Here is a 19,463-nt window from a genome sequence, read left to right on the forward strand (position 1 = left end):
GTATTAATCATTATTTTTATAATGCAAAAAAAATGTATCCCGCTTCTCTGAAAATCTGCAGACATTCCAACTTTTAAAATGAGGCTCCAGCTCAATAATGTGCTGTATGATTACTTTTCTTATGTCTTGAAAAGTTAACCTGTGAGCTTTCTTATAAGCAAGATGAATTTAGTAGGATATGGCTGTCCTTGTATAACAATAAATTATCATTTTTTTATGGTCATTTTGAACCTGTTGAATGAATTATATTTGTCATATATATCTTAATATATCTAGTGTTTTTTGTTTGTTTGTTTCTTGCTCTCTCTTTTTTTTTACATTTTGTAATCTTTGTGTGTGTGTGGGGGGGGGCACTTCTTATTTGTATTATTTTGTCTGTAATAATAATAGTAACAATAAAATTATACATCACAAAAAGAAAATTGATGCACAAAGAATATTCTTAGTCTCTCTCTCTCTCTCTTACATAGCTCAATCCTATCAGCTGACTCGGCTTTGGGAATACTTGGGAGGAAATTTCTTTACAAAGAAAACAACCACTCTGTTTTAACAACCTAAGGAGCTGAAACTAATATTTGATTTGATTAAAAAGCACTTTAAAATATACACTGAATTACCACTGAATCTATTAAATGCAAATACTCAAATTCTAAAACAACAAGCTCTTTTTTTATTTTACATTTTTTTTTTTTTTTTTTTTTCATTGTGTTTGTAACAATGTCTGCATAACCTTTTAAACTGGACTTCAGTAGCACAACCAAATAGATTAAACTTTATTCCTGAATATACCTAAATGGTTTTTTTGAAACGCAAAGATGATGGACTCTGACATTCCGGCGGACAGCTCAGATGTATATGAGGTAAATAACTTTTTTTTACTGATCATTCAATAGTGGTTCTAATATATTATCCTAATTCTGTATCTTTAAACTCATAGAACGTTTTCTGCAACCCAGTTTTTGAGCCTGAGGATGAGAATGTAGAAACCAAAGGAAATTTCAGAATTGACATACATCTTGAACCCACTAAAAAGCCAACTGCAGGTAAATGTGCATACGAGTCAATAGATTTGGATTTTGGATGTTGCACTGTATAACACGTGTACAATAAAGAGCTGTGGGTCCTGTGGCAGGGCATCTAATCTAGATTTTCTAGACACAGATACAGCTCTAAATCAGTTTAAGAGGTATTTACACATTTAAATATTTTCATATGATTTAAATTTTAACAGGGGAGATGTTTGCCCTCAAAACTTTACATTACATTTAGATTGAAAGGCAGAAACAAGCTTTAATAATTTGGTCAAAACTGCTTTCATCTAGGTCACAGTGTGGTAAGTGACTTTGTGGTGGCTGTAAAAGGACAGTCGGGGGGCCGTGCGATGGTAATGGTGTCGACAGGTGTGCTGTTGATTACGACGGTGGTGTGCCTCATACTGCTCCTTGTTCCAAAACGTGAGTGAGCAAACTTCTTTTTTACTGTATTCATATGCTGCTGCTGTTCTGTTTTATGAAATTACAAAAACAAATAATGTCATAAAAGAGTGAAGATGTATTGTATAGCTGTTGGTCAGGCAAATTCTGAGGTATTTCTGTTAGCTCACAAATTCTTAAATAACTTATTCTAAAACACCTTGGACATCCAGAATGTTCTTTTTAAGAGTCCCAGAGAGTGTGCTTGGAAAATATTAGTAAAAAGGCAGATCACATTGTTAATGTAAAAACTGCAATACCTGTATCTGTGTGTTCATGCAAGTCTTGTACTTGTTTCTCTATTGGTTATTTGTTGTATTGGGAGAGAGTGAGACACAGCAAAAGGTGAGCATAATCTCCAATGGGGGAGTTTAAAAACTTTGGGAGTGTTCTTACGATATTGATTTCGATAATTGTTTTCTCTAATTGCGAATGGCGGATCTCTTACAGTATCCCTTTTGGGGGGGGGTACTTTATGCATTTATACCTTATCTCTAAATTAAAAAATACAGTATGTCATGCATTGGGGGTCTCTGGTGACATCTGCTACAATAAAAATGACAATTACATGAAATGACAACTATGGCCAATACAGTAGATGGCTTCAGTGCTTCATGCATTAGCTGATCTCTATAAGTCAATGTTGTAACAAACTTAATTTCTAGATATTATCATAAAAGTTATGCATTGGATATATACACTGGCAGCCAAAAGTTTGGAATAATGTACAGATTTTGCTGTTTCGGAAGGAAATTGGTACTTTAATTCACTCAGGGCCGGCGCGTGGGTTTGTGGGGCCCTTGGCGAAATTATAAAAATATTTTTTTTAATAAGAAACCACTAAAAAAAAAGCACTATACTGTATATAGCTCGGTAGATGACAAATAACGTGTTCTGATTTTTCCCAACATGAAGATGTTTGGTTAAAATGTACATGCATGCATAAAGGAATGTGCATTTTAGGTGCTTTGACAAGTCACCATTTTATCGCTTATTTTGATCACCTTTCAACTTTTTTCTAGAAGTACAAATAAACTAGTGTCTCAATTAAAATGAGGTCATGGAAACCGCAAGTATGATAATTACTTTGTAACATTTTACAATAAGGTTTGCATTAGGTATCATTTACAATGTATAATAAAATTTTCCAGCATTTATCTTGGCTAATGTCAATTTATAAAAATACAATTGTTTATTGTTTGTTCATGTTAGTTCATATTGGATTAACTAAAGTTAAAAATGGACTAGTATATGTATAAATTAACATTAAATAAGATTATTAAGTATTGTTCATTGTTAGTTCATGTTAACACAACCATAAGTGTTACCCATTAAAAAGTTACACTAAGAAAATGCTGTTTAAAATAGGTTTAGATAGTTTTAATTGTATAGGACACTGCTGACAATGCTTGATTCTGCTGAAAATGCTTGAAATGTTTATTTAAAGCAACAAAATCAATGAAAACAAAAAGTTGGCCAGAATGTGTGCAAAAGTTAATAAAAGTTAAAACATCAGGGAAAATAAGGTAACTACAGCAATCCATAATTTATAAATAAAATTACATATTTTAAATAGGGCCTATTAACACAACGCCTCAATATATATTTGTAAACAAATGTAAATAAAAAAACCACATACCTCTTAGAGCTAATATCTTTGCAGATAGGATGGTTTGGTTATTTTCAGATTAACTGCTCATATATTCACTCTATGCGAGTTCTTTTTTTTTTTTTTTGCCTCTTTATATTGGCAGTGTCTGAATTCCTTCCTGTCTAATAATATTGTGAAGAGAAGCCGCACTCTAGTTCCCAGCAATGATTTGCATTATGAATAAATTATGCAGATTAGTATGTAGTGCTTAGCTTTACTTCTTGCTGAGTTTAGATACACTGCTGTTATTTTATTTGTTGTCACTTTCAGTTATTTATCTTTTTTGTGATTATTCAGAGCTCATTTTATACATAATAGGATGTTTTTAGTTTTCACCGTCATTGTGATTTGTATGTTAAATGATCAGATCCAAGCTCGTTGTATGCTGCCCAACAAATAAGTGCTCTGGAAACCACTGGACTGTGGAGAATTTAAAATTTAAAGTCATCAACATTAAATTCTATGACTTTCATATGTTTTGCACGAGTTCGCAGAGCCCCAGACACGTCAGGGCCACAGGCAGTCACCTGTATTGCCTGTAGGATGGGCCGGCCCTGAATTCATCAAAGTAATATTCAACTAATCACAAAGTATAATCAGGACATTATTGATGTAAAAAAAAAAAGCACCGTCACTATTTGAAAAAAAAGTCACTTTTGATCAAATCTAGACAGCAGCCATCACTCCAACACCTTATCCTTGAGTAATCATTCTAAATTGCTAATTTCGTACTAGAAAATCATAACACAGTTGAAAGCTATTTGGTTTGTTAACTTAAGCTTGACATTGTCTTTGTGTTTGTTTTTGAGTTGCCACAGTAAGCAATAGACTGGCATGTCTTAAGGTCAATATTAGGTCAAAAATGGCAAAAAAAGAAACAGCTTTCTCTAGAAACTCATCAGTCAGTCATTGTTTTGAGGAATGAAGGTGTAGCGAAGACACCAGGGCAGTAGTGTTAAGATCCATGTGCAGTTTAATAAGGTAAATAAATAGTAAAACAAAAGTAACAAAACAAAGAGCAAAAACAAAGGCAGGCAAGAGATCGGTACACAGACAGATAGGCAGTCCAGAAAGGCAAACAAAGTCCGATAGGCAGAGGGGTAATCCAATAAACTGGCAGTAAATCCAAAACACTCAGAAGGCTGGGGAATTCAGAGAACAGGCAGGAGTCAAACACAGGGTAATCAATGATAGTAATAACACTCAGAATTGTAGACTAGGCAAACAAGACTTCGCGTTGAATGCGTGGAAACTGAGAACTTAAATAGACAGGGTTAAATGTGATACAGGTGGAAGAGTAATCAGTCTGACTGGAGGATTATATAATACTCCAGTGATGGCGACCTCTGGTGATGTTCGGGGGAGATGGCAGGCGCTGCGGGTGTAAAAGAAGGCTATACAATGCTTGAAATTGCCAAAAAACAGATGCATTTGAATGGTGTGGTTCCGGTGGCAGGTTTGAACAGAGTTCTGAGCATATTCAGCCCAGGGTAGGAAACGTGTTGGTTGACTTGACAGAAGGCTCGGAGGAATTTACCCAGGTCTTGGTTTAGCCATTCGACCTGACCATTAGATTGAGGGTGATTACCAGAAGTTACTCACATTGATGTTGAATAATTTGAAGAATGCAGACCAGACTCGGGAGGTGAACTGGGGACCACGGTCGGAGACAATGTCCTCAGGAAGGCCATTAAGCAGAAGTCGTAATGAAACAGGCTCTCTGCACATTCCATGGATGAAGTTTGGGTAGAGGGATGAATCTACAGGCTTTAGAGAATCGATCCACCAAGGTTAGGATGGTAGTGAAACCCTGCGCGTTGGGTAGATCTGTGACGAAGTCCACTGCGATATGGGACCAAGGACGTCGAGGGGTAGGAAGAGGCTGAAGGAGACCGGACGGGAGCTGTCAAAGAGATTTAGTGGTGGCACACACATTGCAGTTTTTAAACATAGTCAGCTACTTCAATGGCTAGGTTTTCCCACCAAAACTGGTTTTGCACTAACCTGCATGTAGCTTGAGCACCTGGATGTCCCGAGCAGGCCGAGTCATGAATCCACTGAAGAACCCTGTTCCGTAAGTAACTGGGGACAAAGACTTTGTCAGGAGGGCAGCCAGCAGGAGTGGGTTCTTGGTTCTGAGCTTGGGTGATGATATCCCAGTGTATGGGAGCAACAATGAGAGTAGGTGGGATGATGGAAGTCACAGGGTTGTCACTGGAGGAATCATAAATGCAGGACAGAGCGTCGGCCTCTGTGTTCTTAGACCCAGGTCGAAAGGTGAAATCTAATCTGGAGGAGAGACCATCGGGCTTGGCGAGGATTTAGGCGCTTGGCCGATTGAATCTATTCTAGGTTACAATGATCTGTAATCACCAGAAATGGATGTTGAGCTCCCTCTAACCAGTGTCTCCACTCCTCGAAAGCCGTTTTCATGGCCAAGAGTTCTCGATTGCCGACATCGTAGTTTCTCTCGGTGTAGGTGCCACTGGTTGTTTAAATCAGTTTTACTATCAGAAATAATCGATAATTGTTATTAATTATGGAATAATCAAATAACAATTAAATAACTAAATAGAATTTAACAAACTATTCTCCAGAAATGATCAATAATTAATTGTTATTAATTATGGAATAATCAAGTAGCTAAATAGTAATTAAATAGAATTTAATTCATTAAACTCTATTCTCGGGGCACCACTCTTTGAAAAGAGAAAAATGATAGCAAGTTACTGACGGAGTCTCATAGAATAAAATCTACCCTGTAGGTTGAGTATCTTAATTGTTAATCAAAATAATCAAAGGGGAAACCTAATCCAACAGTAATCTAGTTACAGTTAGTTTCTAATACCAACAACATAATAGTACTCTGAGGTAACTTGGGAGTTCTTCACGTGGCAGAGGTTGGCTTCAACACAACATTCAAACAAAAACAAACAGGAGTACTTAATATAACAAGATTTATTATAAACAAGCAGTAGTGAACACAGCCAATACTATCCGAATATAATCCAGTTAAAATCAATGATATCCTAAGCTAACAGTGGAGCTATATGCTAGTGTGTGTGTGTGTCCCGGTGTGGTAACCAAGGAATCAAAATGGAGGGTTAAATCCAAAATGGAGCTAATACCACGTGCGGGTGGAAATGAGCGGACACACTAAGGGACTGATGGAACAGGCAGGAGAATTTGGCAGCCAGCCAGTGAACACAGCCAATACTATCTGAATATAATCCAAAAATAAAATCAATGATATCCTAAGATAACAGTGGAGCTATATGATAGTGTGTGTGTCTAGGTGTGGTAACAAAGGAAAAAAAAAAAAAAAAAAAAAAGAGGATCAGGTTCAGAATGGAGGGTTAAGTCCAAAATGGAGCTGATCCCATGTGCGAATGGAAATGAACGGACACACAAAGGAACTGACAAAATAGGCAGGAGAATTTGGTTCACCAGCCTGAGTCGAACACGAACTGAGGCGCCGCTCACTCAATGAATATCAATGAGAGAGAGAGAGAGAGAGAGAGAGAGAGAGAGAGAGAGCGCGAGCGGGAGCGAGGAAGAATGCATGCAGTTTAGTTAAGGGTAACCGCTTGTAACAGCGGGACTGAATTACTAGTTCAAATCACTCAACAAAACAAACATAACCCCAAAAGAAACTAAAACAAATATCCCCACTTGAAACAGCGAGCAGAGTTTAACATACAAATATATATATATATATATATATATATATATATATATATATATATATATATATATATATATATATATATATATATATATATATATATATATATTCAAAACATCAGCATTTAGAATCAAAAATACGATTTAGATTCACAAGAAAAAGTCAGTTTCTAAACTAAATCTGCCCAGATATCAAGCCTTACTTGGGAAATCCTGTGTGATTTCAGTAGGTTTGTCCGTTGAATTCCTGTTGCATCGAGTGGTCAGGAGAAACAGTCTGGATGGTTCCTTGTCTTACGCTCGTCAGCGGAAAGACGCGTCTCTGCTTTATTCTTCGGATCCAGCAGTGGGGAAGAATGCAGATAGTCAACGTTGAATGAAAAAGAGGGAGAAGGGAAACTGGTTGCCCTTCCGTTTTTCAAAATGAATTCACTGTTGCTTTACAGTGAAACTGAACCGGTTGATATACGTATACTAAAAGACTTGAACAAAGCTAAGTTAATCTTACTCTACCGTGGCCAAATGGCGAGGTTAGAAAAACGTGGTCACTTTGTTCTCAGTCCAAACGGAGGGAAAACTCCTTCAGTACGTGCACAGTACAGATGTCCCTTTAGAGCCAGGCAGAGCTTAGCACAGAGAGAGCGAAATTCATCTGTCCGCGGGTTTTGTTGACGAGATGACGTCATCGGTCGTAGGCCACTCGACCAATGGCGTTTAAGCCTGGGTCCATGGGTGGGACTTCGCATCCAGTTGTGAATTTGTGAAGGACCTTGGGAAACTGAGTTCAATGTCTCTCCTTTTGACCATAGAACAAAGGGCCATGCGGTCTCTGCTGCCATTTTAAGTGGGCCAAGGCCCTACACCGGCCAAAGATAACTTGCGTGAGTAGAATGCACAGGGATGGAGTTTAGCGGGAGATCCTTGTCGCTGGGAGAGTACCGCACCTACTCCAGAGTCAGAAGCATCTACTTCTTGCACGAAGTGTCGAGAGGGATCAGGATGTTGGAGAATAGGGGCAGTAGTGAAGCAATGCTTGAGATCAAAGGCTTGACGGGCGGAAGGTGTCCAGTTGAATTTTTGGGCTTTAATGCGGAGCAGAGAGGTGAGTGGGGCAGCTACGGAGCTGAAACCTCGAATGAAACGTCGGTAGAAGTTGGCAAAGCCGAGGAAGCATTGTAGTTCCTTAATAGACTGGTAAAGGCCACTGCAGTATCGCTTGTACTTTGGAAGAGTCCATGGCAACCCCCTCAGGGGAGATGATATACCCCAGGAAGGAGATTGTGGACTGGTGGAACTCACATTTCTCCATCTTGGCGTAAAGCTGATGTTGAATAAGATGGCTGAGTACCACTCTGAGATGTTGAACATGTTCATCGAGGGAAGACGAGAATATAAGGATGTCATTGATGTAGACTAGAACCCACTTGCCAATAATGTCACGAAAAATGTCATTCACGAAGGCTTGGAAGACAGAAGGACTATTGGAAATTCCGAAAGGCATCACCTGATATTCATAGTGGCCAGTGTGTGTAGAGAAGGCCATTTTCCATTCATCCCCCTCCCGGATGCAGATCAAATTGTAGGCATTACGAAGATCCAGCTTAGTGTAGATTTTGGCGTTTCTTAACTGCTCTAGCACAGGTGGTACCAGAGGAAGGGGGTAGCGATACTTGATGGTGACAGTTCAGGCCTCGATAGTCAATGCATGGACGAAGACCCCCGTCCTTCTTTCCTACGAAGAAAAAAAGCTGCCAAAGCTGGAGAGGTGGAGGGTCGAATGAAAACCATTTCTAGGGATTCTGCTATGTATTATTCCATAGCTTTAGTCTCTGGCTCAGATAAGGGGTAAATTCGTCCGCATGGAGGAGAGGAGCCTGGCAAAAGGTCAATAGCACAGTCACAGGAACAGTGAGGAGCAAGTTGGGTAGCTTTAGCTTTACTGAATGCCTCCCGGAGATCCGAATAACATTGTGGCAGGGTCAACATCTCCTTTTCTGGGAGGATAGTCGTGGTACATACCGGAGGGAGAAAGATGGGTACAGGGAGGTTGAGGCAAGACTGGAAACAGGAGATACTCCAACAAGTAATTTGTCCATGTCTTCAGGAAATCTCAGGGTTGTGAAGTCTCAGCCATGGTAAGCCAAGAACAATCTGATTTTTTGGAGAGTGAGTGACCAGGAACTGAATTTCCTCATGATGAAAGAGTCCAACTTGGAGATGTATGGGTTGAGTTATCTGCTGAATCTTTCCGGAGCACAGGGGTCATCCGTCTAGCGCTGCAACATGTAATGGAGGGACACAAGGGACAAAAGACAATCTTAGATTCATGGCGAGGGCCAGGTCAATGAAATTACCAGCAGCCCCAGAATCTAAGATAACTGACATTTGCTGTTCACTATTCTGAACATGGAATATGACGGACAATTGAAACTGATCAATATGAATCAAATTAGAGAATTCAAAACTCACGTTGCGTGCGCCCCCCCCCCCCCCTCCTAGGGGGGCGAGTAGGGCAGGCAGCCAGTAAATGTCCCGACTGTCCGCAGTAGATACAAAATCTCTCCGAGATGGCATTGTTGCTCTTCGGTGGTGAGGGAGAAACGACCCACTTGCATGGACTCATGGAGACTGGTAACAGCGATGTCAGAAGGAATTGATTGTAGAGAGCTGACCGGACGACGGGCTTTGATCAGGTTGTCCAGGCGAATGGCGAGTTTGATGAATTCATCCAGAGATCTTCCCTCATCACGACATGCTAGTTCCGTTTGAAGGTCAGGGTTTTAGTCCTTTACAGAACAACAGTTTTAACGTATCCTCCACCCACACGGTTTGTGCTGCTAGAGTGCGGAATGATAAAGCATATTCAGCGGCTGACATATTATTCTGCTTTAGACACAACAGAAGTTCTCCAGGGTCCTTACACCCCTTGGAGTGCTCAAAAACTTCCCACAAGCGAGTTAAGTAGTGAGACAAAGAACACTTTAAGATGTTTTCTTGACTCCAAACTGCCATAACCCAGTCTAGAGCTTTGCCTGACAGCAGTGATATAATGAAGGAAACATGAGCTTCATCGTTGGGATACATGTGAGGTAGTTGTGACAGAAATAGTTCACATTGTACCAGAAATCCTCGACACTTACTGGGTGATACGTCAAACTTCTCTGGAAGAAGAGAGTCGAGGATTAATAACAGCCATGGAGGGCATTGGGCTGCAGGCAGAACTGCTAGTGGAAACCCCCTTCGGAGATACACATGGGTTGGGTTGCATGGATTTGAAGAGTTCTTCCGTGATAGATGTGAACTTGCACAGCTGCTGATGGTGACTAGTCAGCATGGCTGCTTGCGCTGAAACAAGCTTGTGTAACTGTTGAAAAGCTGCTGGATCTAGGTTTGGTGAAGTCTTCTGTAGCGAAGATGCCGGGACAGTAGTGTTAAGATCCATGTGCAGTTTAATAAGGCAAATAAATAGTAAAAACAAAGTAACAAAACAAAGAGCAAAAGCAAAGGCAGGCAAGGGATCAGTACACAGATAGGCAGTCCAGAAAGGCAAACAAAGTAAGTTCGATAGGCAGAGGGGTAATCCAATAAACTGGCAGTAAATCCAAAACACTCACAAGAAGGCTGGGGAATTCAGAGAACAGGCAGGAGTCAAACACAGGGTAATCAATGATAGTAATAACACTCAGAATTTTAGACTAGGCAAACAAGACTTTGTGTTGAATGCGTGGAAACTGGGAACTTAAATAGACAGGGTTAAATGTGATACAGGTGGAAGAGTTATCAGTCTGACTGGAGGATTATGGGAAATGTAGTTTGTGAAATGTTAAAACTCCGGTGATGGCGACCTCTGGCAGTGTTCGGGGGAGATGGCAGGCACTGCGGGTGTAACAGAAGGCTATACAATGCTTGAAATTGCGAAGATTTCATACAAAGGTGTAAACTACAGTCTTCAAAGAACAGCTGACTCTAACAAGGACAGAAAGAGATGTGGAAGGCCCAGATGTACAACTAATTAATTTTTTTTAATTATATTTATTTATCACACATTATACATTTGCACATATACAGTGAAATTCTTTTTTTCACATATCCCAGCTAAGCTGGGGTCATAGTGCAGGGTCACCAACTAAACAAGAGGATAAGTACACCAGAGTCTCTAGTTTGAGAAATAGATGCCTCACATGTCCTCAGGTGACAGCTTCATTGAATTCTACCTGTTAAACACCAGTTTCATATACAACAGTAAAGAGAAGACTCAGGGGTGCAGGCTTTATGGGAAGAACTGCAAAGAAAAAGCCACTTTTGAAACAGAAAAACAAAAAGAAAAGGTTAGAGCGGGCAAAGAAACACAGACATTGGACAACAGATAATTGGAAAAGAGTGTTATGGATTTTAACCCCATTGAGCTTTTGTGGGATCAGCTAGACTGTAAGGTGCATGAGAAGTGCCCGACAAGACAGCCACATCTATGGCAAGTGCTACAGGAAGTGTGGGGTGAAATGTCACCTGAGTATCTGGACAAACTGACAGCTAGAATGCCAAGGATCTGCAAAGCTGTCATTGCTGCACATGGAGGATTTTTTGATGAGAACTCTTTGAAGTAGTTTAAGAAGTTCTGATTTATTTAATTTTTTTCAAATTGTAATAGTAATTTTTCATGTTATTAATGTCCTGACTATACATTGCGATCAGTTGAATGCCACTTTGGTGAATAAAAGTACAGATTTCTTTCCATAAGAGCAAAATCTGTACATTATTCCAGACTTTTGGCCACCAGTGTATATAAATATATACATATATATATATATATGTATATATATATATATATATATATATATATATATATATATATATATATATATATTTATTTTTTTTTTTTTTTAAACCACTTGTGTTGAAGTGTCAGATTTTGCATAAAAGGAGCTGGTATGCAAACAGTCATTCAGGTTTTGTGCTGAGGAGCCAAGACAAGGTCCTGGCCATTTCAGCGGGTAGTTCAGCGTAGTGGCAAGAGGGACACAACGCCTCGTTCCCTCCATCAGGGAACGGAGGTTACGAAAGTAACCAGGACATTCCCTATCTGTCACTCACTCGACGTTGTGTAGATGTAGTGACACTAGGGGTCCCTATACAAAACGCCACAACTAGCTGAACTGTGTTGCGTGAACTGGCGGTGTGTGACGCGCTGACTGCTGTGTGCCTCCTAGCCAGCGCACCAGGCCGTCATGTAACCTCCCCCAACCCTCTTATGAGCATCGAACAGTCCATCAGGAACAAGATGACTGCCCAACTATAGGGACAGGCTAGCCCAGCCGAGGCCTCTTTTCCCTCTCTTTTCTCCCCAAAAATATTGGAATTTGTTTGCTGACTGGGAGCCATAAGTGTCTGCGTCGGGGGGTGTCCCTCCCAAGGAGAAGACACTGCGGAGACCACACACCGTGCAAAAAGGAGGGTATTTTCAGTGGAATACGTCACATGGTCTTACCGAGTCTTGTCGGAAGTATATCATGTGGAGAGGTCAGCCCAGCCCACTGCTCTACAGATGTCTGCCAAAGAGGCGCCACTGGCCAGGGCCCAGGAGGCCGCCACACCCCTGGTGGAGTGGGCTCATAACCCCGCCAGATATGCCATCGTGATGGCGTCAATGACCCAGTGCGCGATCCTCTGTTTGGAGGTGTTTGGGGCTCCCAAGATTGACCCCTAGTTTCACTACATCGACACAACGTTGAGTGAGTGACAGATAATGAACCATCATTAAGTACAGAATATATCAAACAATTATTTAGGGTGACCATATTCTGGTTTTCCAAAAAGATGACACCTTTTTTGGGGGGTGGGTGGAGGGATTATAGCGTTCAAAACAGTGTTACTATGAATGCAAGCTTTAATACAGTGAAAATACACTCTATTAGCATAACATAAATATATATAAATAAATACAAATTTCCAACATTCTTTTGAATGTTCATGTACTAAAATAAAATATTTGATGCCATGAGTGTACCTTCATTTACTATTACTATTATTTTGAATGCCCATGGAAAATGAAGCTGTGATAACAATTTTAACTGGTCGCAAAAAGTAGTCCGTTAATTTACCTGATGAACTTTAACTAATGTGTGCTTCTAAATCACGGATCTCGACCTGGACGAAAACATGAGAATTTTTTGTGCAAATCTTCTGTAAATTTGCACTTTCGTTTGGGCATTGTTTGCACTCAGCTGTCATTTGCTGCTACTGTCAAGCAACTGTTTGATGCCGAACACAACAGCGCTTCGCACGTTCGCGGAGAAATTGACAGGCAGGAATTTGGCCAATAGTTGCTGCAAGCCTCTTATTATCAACCAATTGTTGTGCGAAAAAGCGGGACTTACAAAGAGGGGTTAAACCAGATGCACATCATAATGCAACTAAAGCCGAATCCCGGACATTTTCGCAAATTTAGAAATCCCGGCCAGACGCTTTTTTAAGGTCCGAAAAAGAGGACATGTCTGGAAAAAATAGGACGTATGGTCACCCTAAATTATTCAATACTTAAGTCTTCACTTTTCTCTGTCTTTTCTTAAACAATATAGTAACTTAAGTTGAATGGAATGCAGCAAGAGGCAGATTGCTAACGTTAGCTAGCTAGCTGTGCTTGCATCACTTACACTTAGCATACCTTTCTTTATGCTTTCTTTCTAAGTGCCGATAAATGTTTGATGTGATCCCAGCCATCTCGGTAAGCATTGCATTGTAGAATTTACATATTGCTGTGTGTTTTCTTTTGGATGTTGTTTTGCAGATTAACTCTTTGTGGTTTAGGTCAGTGTTTCCCAACCTTTTTTCTGCAAAGGCTCACTTTTTATGATTAAAAAATCCCATGGCACACCACTATCCCACATAACCATCGTCGATAGTTTTCTTTTCAAGAACTTGCCCATGTTTTCTGTCTGTCTTAGCAGCGTGAACTCGTAATATTTGAAATTCGGCTATGCAAATAACGCAAGTAACGCAAGTAACGCTGTATAATGAGGTCACAGATGCCAAGAGCGCTAATTGGATAATGAAAAACCAACAAATTTGTGTCTTTTCCAATTTGTAGATTTGCTCTTGCAAATTAATCCTTGCAACAGCACAGCAAATACATGTTTTATTATTTATTTACTGTATTTTCCGGAAATAAAGTCGCACCTGACTATAAGTCGCACCGGGTTGTTGACAGAAAGATAAAGACTTAAAACACTTAAGTCACACTGACAGAGGTTAGATTGGCAGGCACTAGGACCCGGGAGCAGCCGTATGGCCTCCATTCACCGATTCAGATGTCAAACACACTCCCTGTACAATCAGCACTGGTGCCCCCCAGGGATGTGTGCTCTCCCCACTACTCTTCTCCCTTTATACCAACGACTGCACCGCCAAGGACCACTCTGTCAAGCTCCTGAAGTTTGCAGACAACACTACTGTCATCTGCCTCATCCAAGATGACAATGAGTCTGCATACAGAAGGGAGGTTGAACGGCTGGCTCACTGGTGCATTCAAAACAATATATATATTGTCTTATTGTGTATTTCTATATATACTTATATTTTCTATTCACATTTTATTTTTGTTCTATTTAAAAAAATATATATTATTATTATTATTGTTTGTGCACTGGAAGCTTCTGTCACCAAGACAAATTCCTTGTATGTGTAAGCATACTTAGCAATAAAGCTCATTCTCATTCTCATTCAAAGTGCCATTCGAAGCGTGATTTATCCAATTTGGAACTCAGCGGCAATCATATAACAAACAAACTCTTTCCAAATGACACTACTCTAATTACAACATCTTCTCTAATCAATGCAGATATTTTTAATGTGAGCATGCTGTCACAGCAGCTCCCGCTCTGACATACGTTTTGCCCCCTCATAGCAGCCGAGCTCGTCTGAGAAAACTCCTCATGCTCCGGAGTTTGAGGAGCTCAGCGTGAAAGCTGGAGGAGCTGAACACGCAGTGCCAGCCATAGCCTGGGCTTCGATTCTATGGGGGTCGAGTGGAGCATTCCCTCATCACAAAACTATTGCTATTGGACGCTTCAGATATGCAAGACTTACATTGTACAGCAGGTGGCGGTAATACTCCAAAGGAATGAATGGCCACAAGCGAATCCTTCAATAATGATTGATCGCAAGTCCATTCCTCCCACATTCCATAGGCAATGCAGAGCCAAAGCACTTTCATTCGAATTACAATAACTCTAATTGCAACAGCTTCTCAAATCAACACAGACATTTTAGCGTGAACTCGCTGCCACAGCAGCTCCCGCTCTGATCACTCTACAGCTCACTATAGCTATGCACAAATTATGTCTGAACAGACACAAGCCGATTTCGGCCCCGCAAGAGGCAGTTTGCGCGGCATGTAACACTCATTCATAAAACATTCCACAATTTCGTCTCGCCTCATAGCATTCAAGCTCGCCTCGCAGCCCCCATACACAAAGCAAGCACTTAAACAACTATCATTTCATTTACAGACAGTCTCTACTTTTGCCCAAATCATCGGATTACAAACTCTTAACAAGCTCAACCATAGAACCTAATGGATGCATGACTTTAAGAAGTGTTCAGCAATCTGTCCTAATCTTACGATCCCCCCCATTTTTAAAGTAACTGGCTTAAATCTATGCCAGATGATTCGGCTCGGCTCCTCGCTTATACTTCAATATTTCAGTTTTCAGTAGAAATTATTACAGGTTATCAATATAAACAAGTCGTTTTATTCACCTCACTACTGCAAACGGCACCCACATAGCATCTATTAAATCCATCCCTCAGGTACAAACTCCAAACGATTCATACATCCTCGTCAAATAAGACGAGTCACCCTGCCTCAAATTTTTCAGAGTTAACGAAATTATTCGCATTTCATTGGAAAATATTCCACAAACTCCAGCTATACGTTTAAGTTAAATAAACACCAGACTATGGTATTTATCTGTGTATGTAGTTTTAGGTGCCTTCTAATTTCACAACAAACCAATTTAAATGACGTTGTATGTAAGCACACGCAAGCTCGTTTCCCGACATTGCTTCACAGGAGAATTTATAGAAAAAAAGGACTTAAATATTGATCTGTTTCTCACCCAACCTATCATATCACTTCTGAAGACATGGATTAAACCACTGGAGTCACATGGATTAGGCTACTTGTGTGATTTTTGGAGCTTCAAAATTTTGGCACCCATTCACTTGCATTGTATAGACCAAAATGAGATATTCTTCTAAAAATCTTAATTTGTATTCTGCTGAAGAAAGAAAGTCATACACACTTGGGATGGCGTAAGGGTGACTAAATGATGAAAGAATTTTCATTTTTGTGTGAATTATTTCTTTAAAGCCCAATGTGGCCCCTGTACCAAACAACTGCTCTACCGCCTCTATTGTATGGGACATGACGCGCCAAGTGACCCTGCTTTTTAAGTGGTTTTTTGCATTCCTTGCATTGTTTTGAACATGTTTTATACGCAACAATAACTCTCAGTCGGCATTAAGGAAACCCTCAAATTTAGACCCTACACATTAACGGATTCTGACGTAATTGTTTCATACATTATGATATTGAAAATAACTTTTTCATCTTTTCATTTCTATAATCATGTCGCCCTTTTATTTTATTTTTTTAATCAGATTCATGTAGTGTTTACAGTATCATAGATGCAGTAAGTGATGTATTTTAAAAGTTGTCAGTCACAAACACCTATAAAATACCTTGTTTGTTCTTTCTGGCAAACAGCCATAGAAGGAAATGTAAATTTACATTTTACATTTATTCATTTGGCAGACACTTTTATCCAAAGTGACTTACAAAAGAGGAAAACATAAGCGAATCATCTTAAGGAGACAGTGGTATGAAAAGTGCCATATTACAAAGTTTCACTAGCATCAGAATAGTATTCAAAACAGAATAAAATGCAACAGGAATTTTTATTTTATTTTTATTTTATTTTTTTAATGACTGGTTAAGTGCTCATGGAAAAGATGTTTTTAGTCCTTTTTTGAAGACAGAGAGTGTGTCAGTTTCACGGATGGAGTTGGGAAGATCGTTCCACCAACGTGGTATGATGAAGCTGAAAGTCCGGGAAAGTGTTTTGGTGACCCTTTGTGTTGGTACAACAAGGCGACGTTCCTTAGCCGACCGCAGGCTTCTAGTGGGCGTGTAGCTCTGCATAAATGATTTTAGGTATGCTGGAGCAGACCCAGTGACTGATCTGTATGCCAGCATCAGAGCCTTGAATTTGATATGTGCATCAACCGGCAGCCAGATAATGGGATGTGTTAAATTACGGTATGTGTGCTACATTTTAAAACTGCAGCATCGAGTTTTCATTATAGAGGGGTATAGTTTTCACAACTCAGTACTCAATACTCACTAATCATGAGCTACTCTTTTACTCTTACTTGAGTAGTTTTAAGGACAGGTACTTTTACTCTACTGAAACTACATTTTTTAAGAAGTAACAGTACTTTTACTTGAGTATTATTATTCAGCACTCTTTCCACCCCTGGTCTTTCCTGAAATTGAGGAAAAAAGTATTTGGTGTAATGTAAGATGGAAATATTTGGATGCAAAGGTAGAAGGTTTGGACTTTTTCTTAAGACACAATGTGATTTTCACAGAAATTAGGTTGTGTAAAATTGCAATGGCCCAAAATGCTTTATGTAAATCTGTGAAAAAGAAAATGAAGGTATTTTACACTTTTTTAAATTGTACAGAACTGGAAGGTTTAATGGGAATTTTAAAGAAAACTGTGAATCTAATGAACTGGAATAAAATAATTGTTTGCTGTCAATGAGAAATGTGAAAATAAGAAAGTAATTAATTTATTGTTGGCATTGGAAAATCTGGTGTAGAAGAAACACTGTGAAAAATAAAAGAAATATAAAATAGATCTGTTTTTTAAAAGAAAAGTTGAAGAGCACTTAAAATACTGTATGAATATTTTAAAATGGAGGATATTTTGGACTGTTTTTATAAATTGGTGACTTTGGATGTACAAAACACCTTGAGTACTCAAAGTAAAATTGCCAGAGTAAAACTGTTTTTAAGGTGTTTATTTTAAATGTTGCTTTATATTTTCACTTCTTTCTTTTGAGTTTGTTTTTAAATTGTGTGAAAATGTATGATTTTAAAGTGCAAATTGCTCTGTAAACATAATTTTGATAAAAAAATAAAAAATAAAATTGTTTTTTTAAAAAAAGACTGAGGAGTAATTTTTACTTTTAAGCCTAAATGAGCAGGTGCCTTTTACAATATTCTAAAAGAGACACTCTTCTCTTGATAAAGAGAAAGCAGTCTACCTCCAAAAAATTAGAATGAAGAGGCAGCATTTAAAAGCTTTATTATGTGAGTGTGTCTACCCAGAATTTTTTTTACTTTTGATCTGAGGAACTGAAGGCCTTTAGATTATCAGCACAGAACTAAAGCATGATGCTCATAGTCAGCAAGGTTTGAACCTGCACAGGGAGGCCTTAATGCATTTTGAGTCCATTGTCTTAACCACTTGGCCACACTACAATTTGTCTAGGTCATTGAGCTCTTTTGCCTGGATGTCTGCAACAAAGATCAGTGGTGTCATCAGGGAGCTCAATTTCTTTCTTCCTTATAAAAGCTGCCATGACTCGGATTTGAACTGGGTTGCTGCAGCCACAATGCAGAGTACTAACCACTATACAACCACAGCCAACAAACAATCTACTTTCAAGAGAGCTCACTGATATCTGCTTGAATACAAAGAGGCCATGGCTTCTTTAGCTGGCAGAATACATTTGTTTTTCAGAGGCATATATTGAGCGCAATTGTCTTCAAGGGCATACTATACTGGCAGCCTTTTTTAAAAAGCTAACTCTACATCTGAAAGGTTTTGAAAAGGCAAATTTTATGACAAACCCATGGTTGTTGCAAGAAGTGAGAGTGCTGACACATTCTGGCAGCACTGTCTGCATGATTCAGATCAGCACAGGGAGACCACTATTGATTTCTAGTCATTGCTTAACCACTCGGCAATGACTACACAACATTCATTTTGGAATGTTTATTTGTTTGCATTAAGTTTAGGAACCAAACTAGCCTAAACTCAATGCCAATCACCCAAACAGGGACTTGATTGTTTTGGGTTTTTCCGCTTTTCTGCTGTTTCATCTGTTTGTATTTTACCTTATACTGCTGGCGTCTAGCTTGAGTTTGTGTTTGTAGCCTGCTAGCTTTTTTGAGCATCGCTTATCTATCTGTTTTCAGACTTTAATCCTTAACATCTGCAATTTTTCATTGCGCATCGGGTTTTCCCCGCATTATTCACTTATCGTGATTCAACTAAGTGTATTTTCCACATGAATCCACTTTCTATTTTTATCGTGATTTAACTGCGAGCATTTTACAGCATGCACCTGTTTTTTTCTCCTCTGTGTTACACGGATTATTGCATCCATCTCAAAGCACCGCTTATCAAGAACAACCATAACAAATAACAATTGTGTGAGGGATTCACATCGATCTCAAACCCTCACGACTCAGGAACAACCACCAACAACAACAACAAACAACTGCGGTAAGTCATGTCATCCGCTCATGTTATTTCTTCCTGCATTGCATGTCACATGTTTACAATAGCCTCTTCCGTCAGCAGTGA

At 39.3% G+C, this 19,463-nt stretch overlaps 1 protein-coding gene across 1 annotated transcript in view; it reads left to right on the forward strand.

The window, feature by feature from the left end:
• Positions 1-727: 727 nt before the first annotated feature.
• mfrp (membrane frizzled-related protein) overlaps positions 728-19,463 on the forward strand; it is a 77,069-nt gene continuing 58,333 nt past the window's right edge. The window contains exons 1-3 of the mRNA XM_051679021.1: positions 728-860; positions 938-1,043; positions 1,323-1,454. Coding sequence (XP_051534981.1) covers positions 816-860; positions 938-1,043; positions 1,323-1,454 — 283 coding nt within the window. The 5' untranslated portion in view covers positions 728-815. The remainder of the gene's footprint in view (positions 861-937; positions 1,044-1,322; positions 1,455-19,463) is intronic.

This window comes from Myxocyprinus asiaticus, chromosome 39 (genome assembly GCF_019703515.2).
Source record: "Myxocyprinus asiaticus isolate MX2 ecotype Aquarium Trade chromosome 39, UBuf_Myxa_2, whole genome shotgun sequence".
Classification (NCBI taxonomy): domain Eukaryota; kingdom Metazoa; phylum Chordata; class Actinopteri; order Cypriniformes; family Catostomidae; genus Myxocyprinus; species Myxocyprinus asiaticus.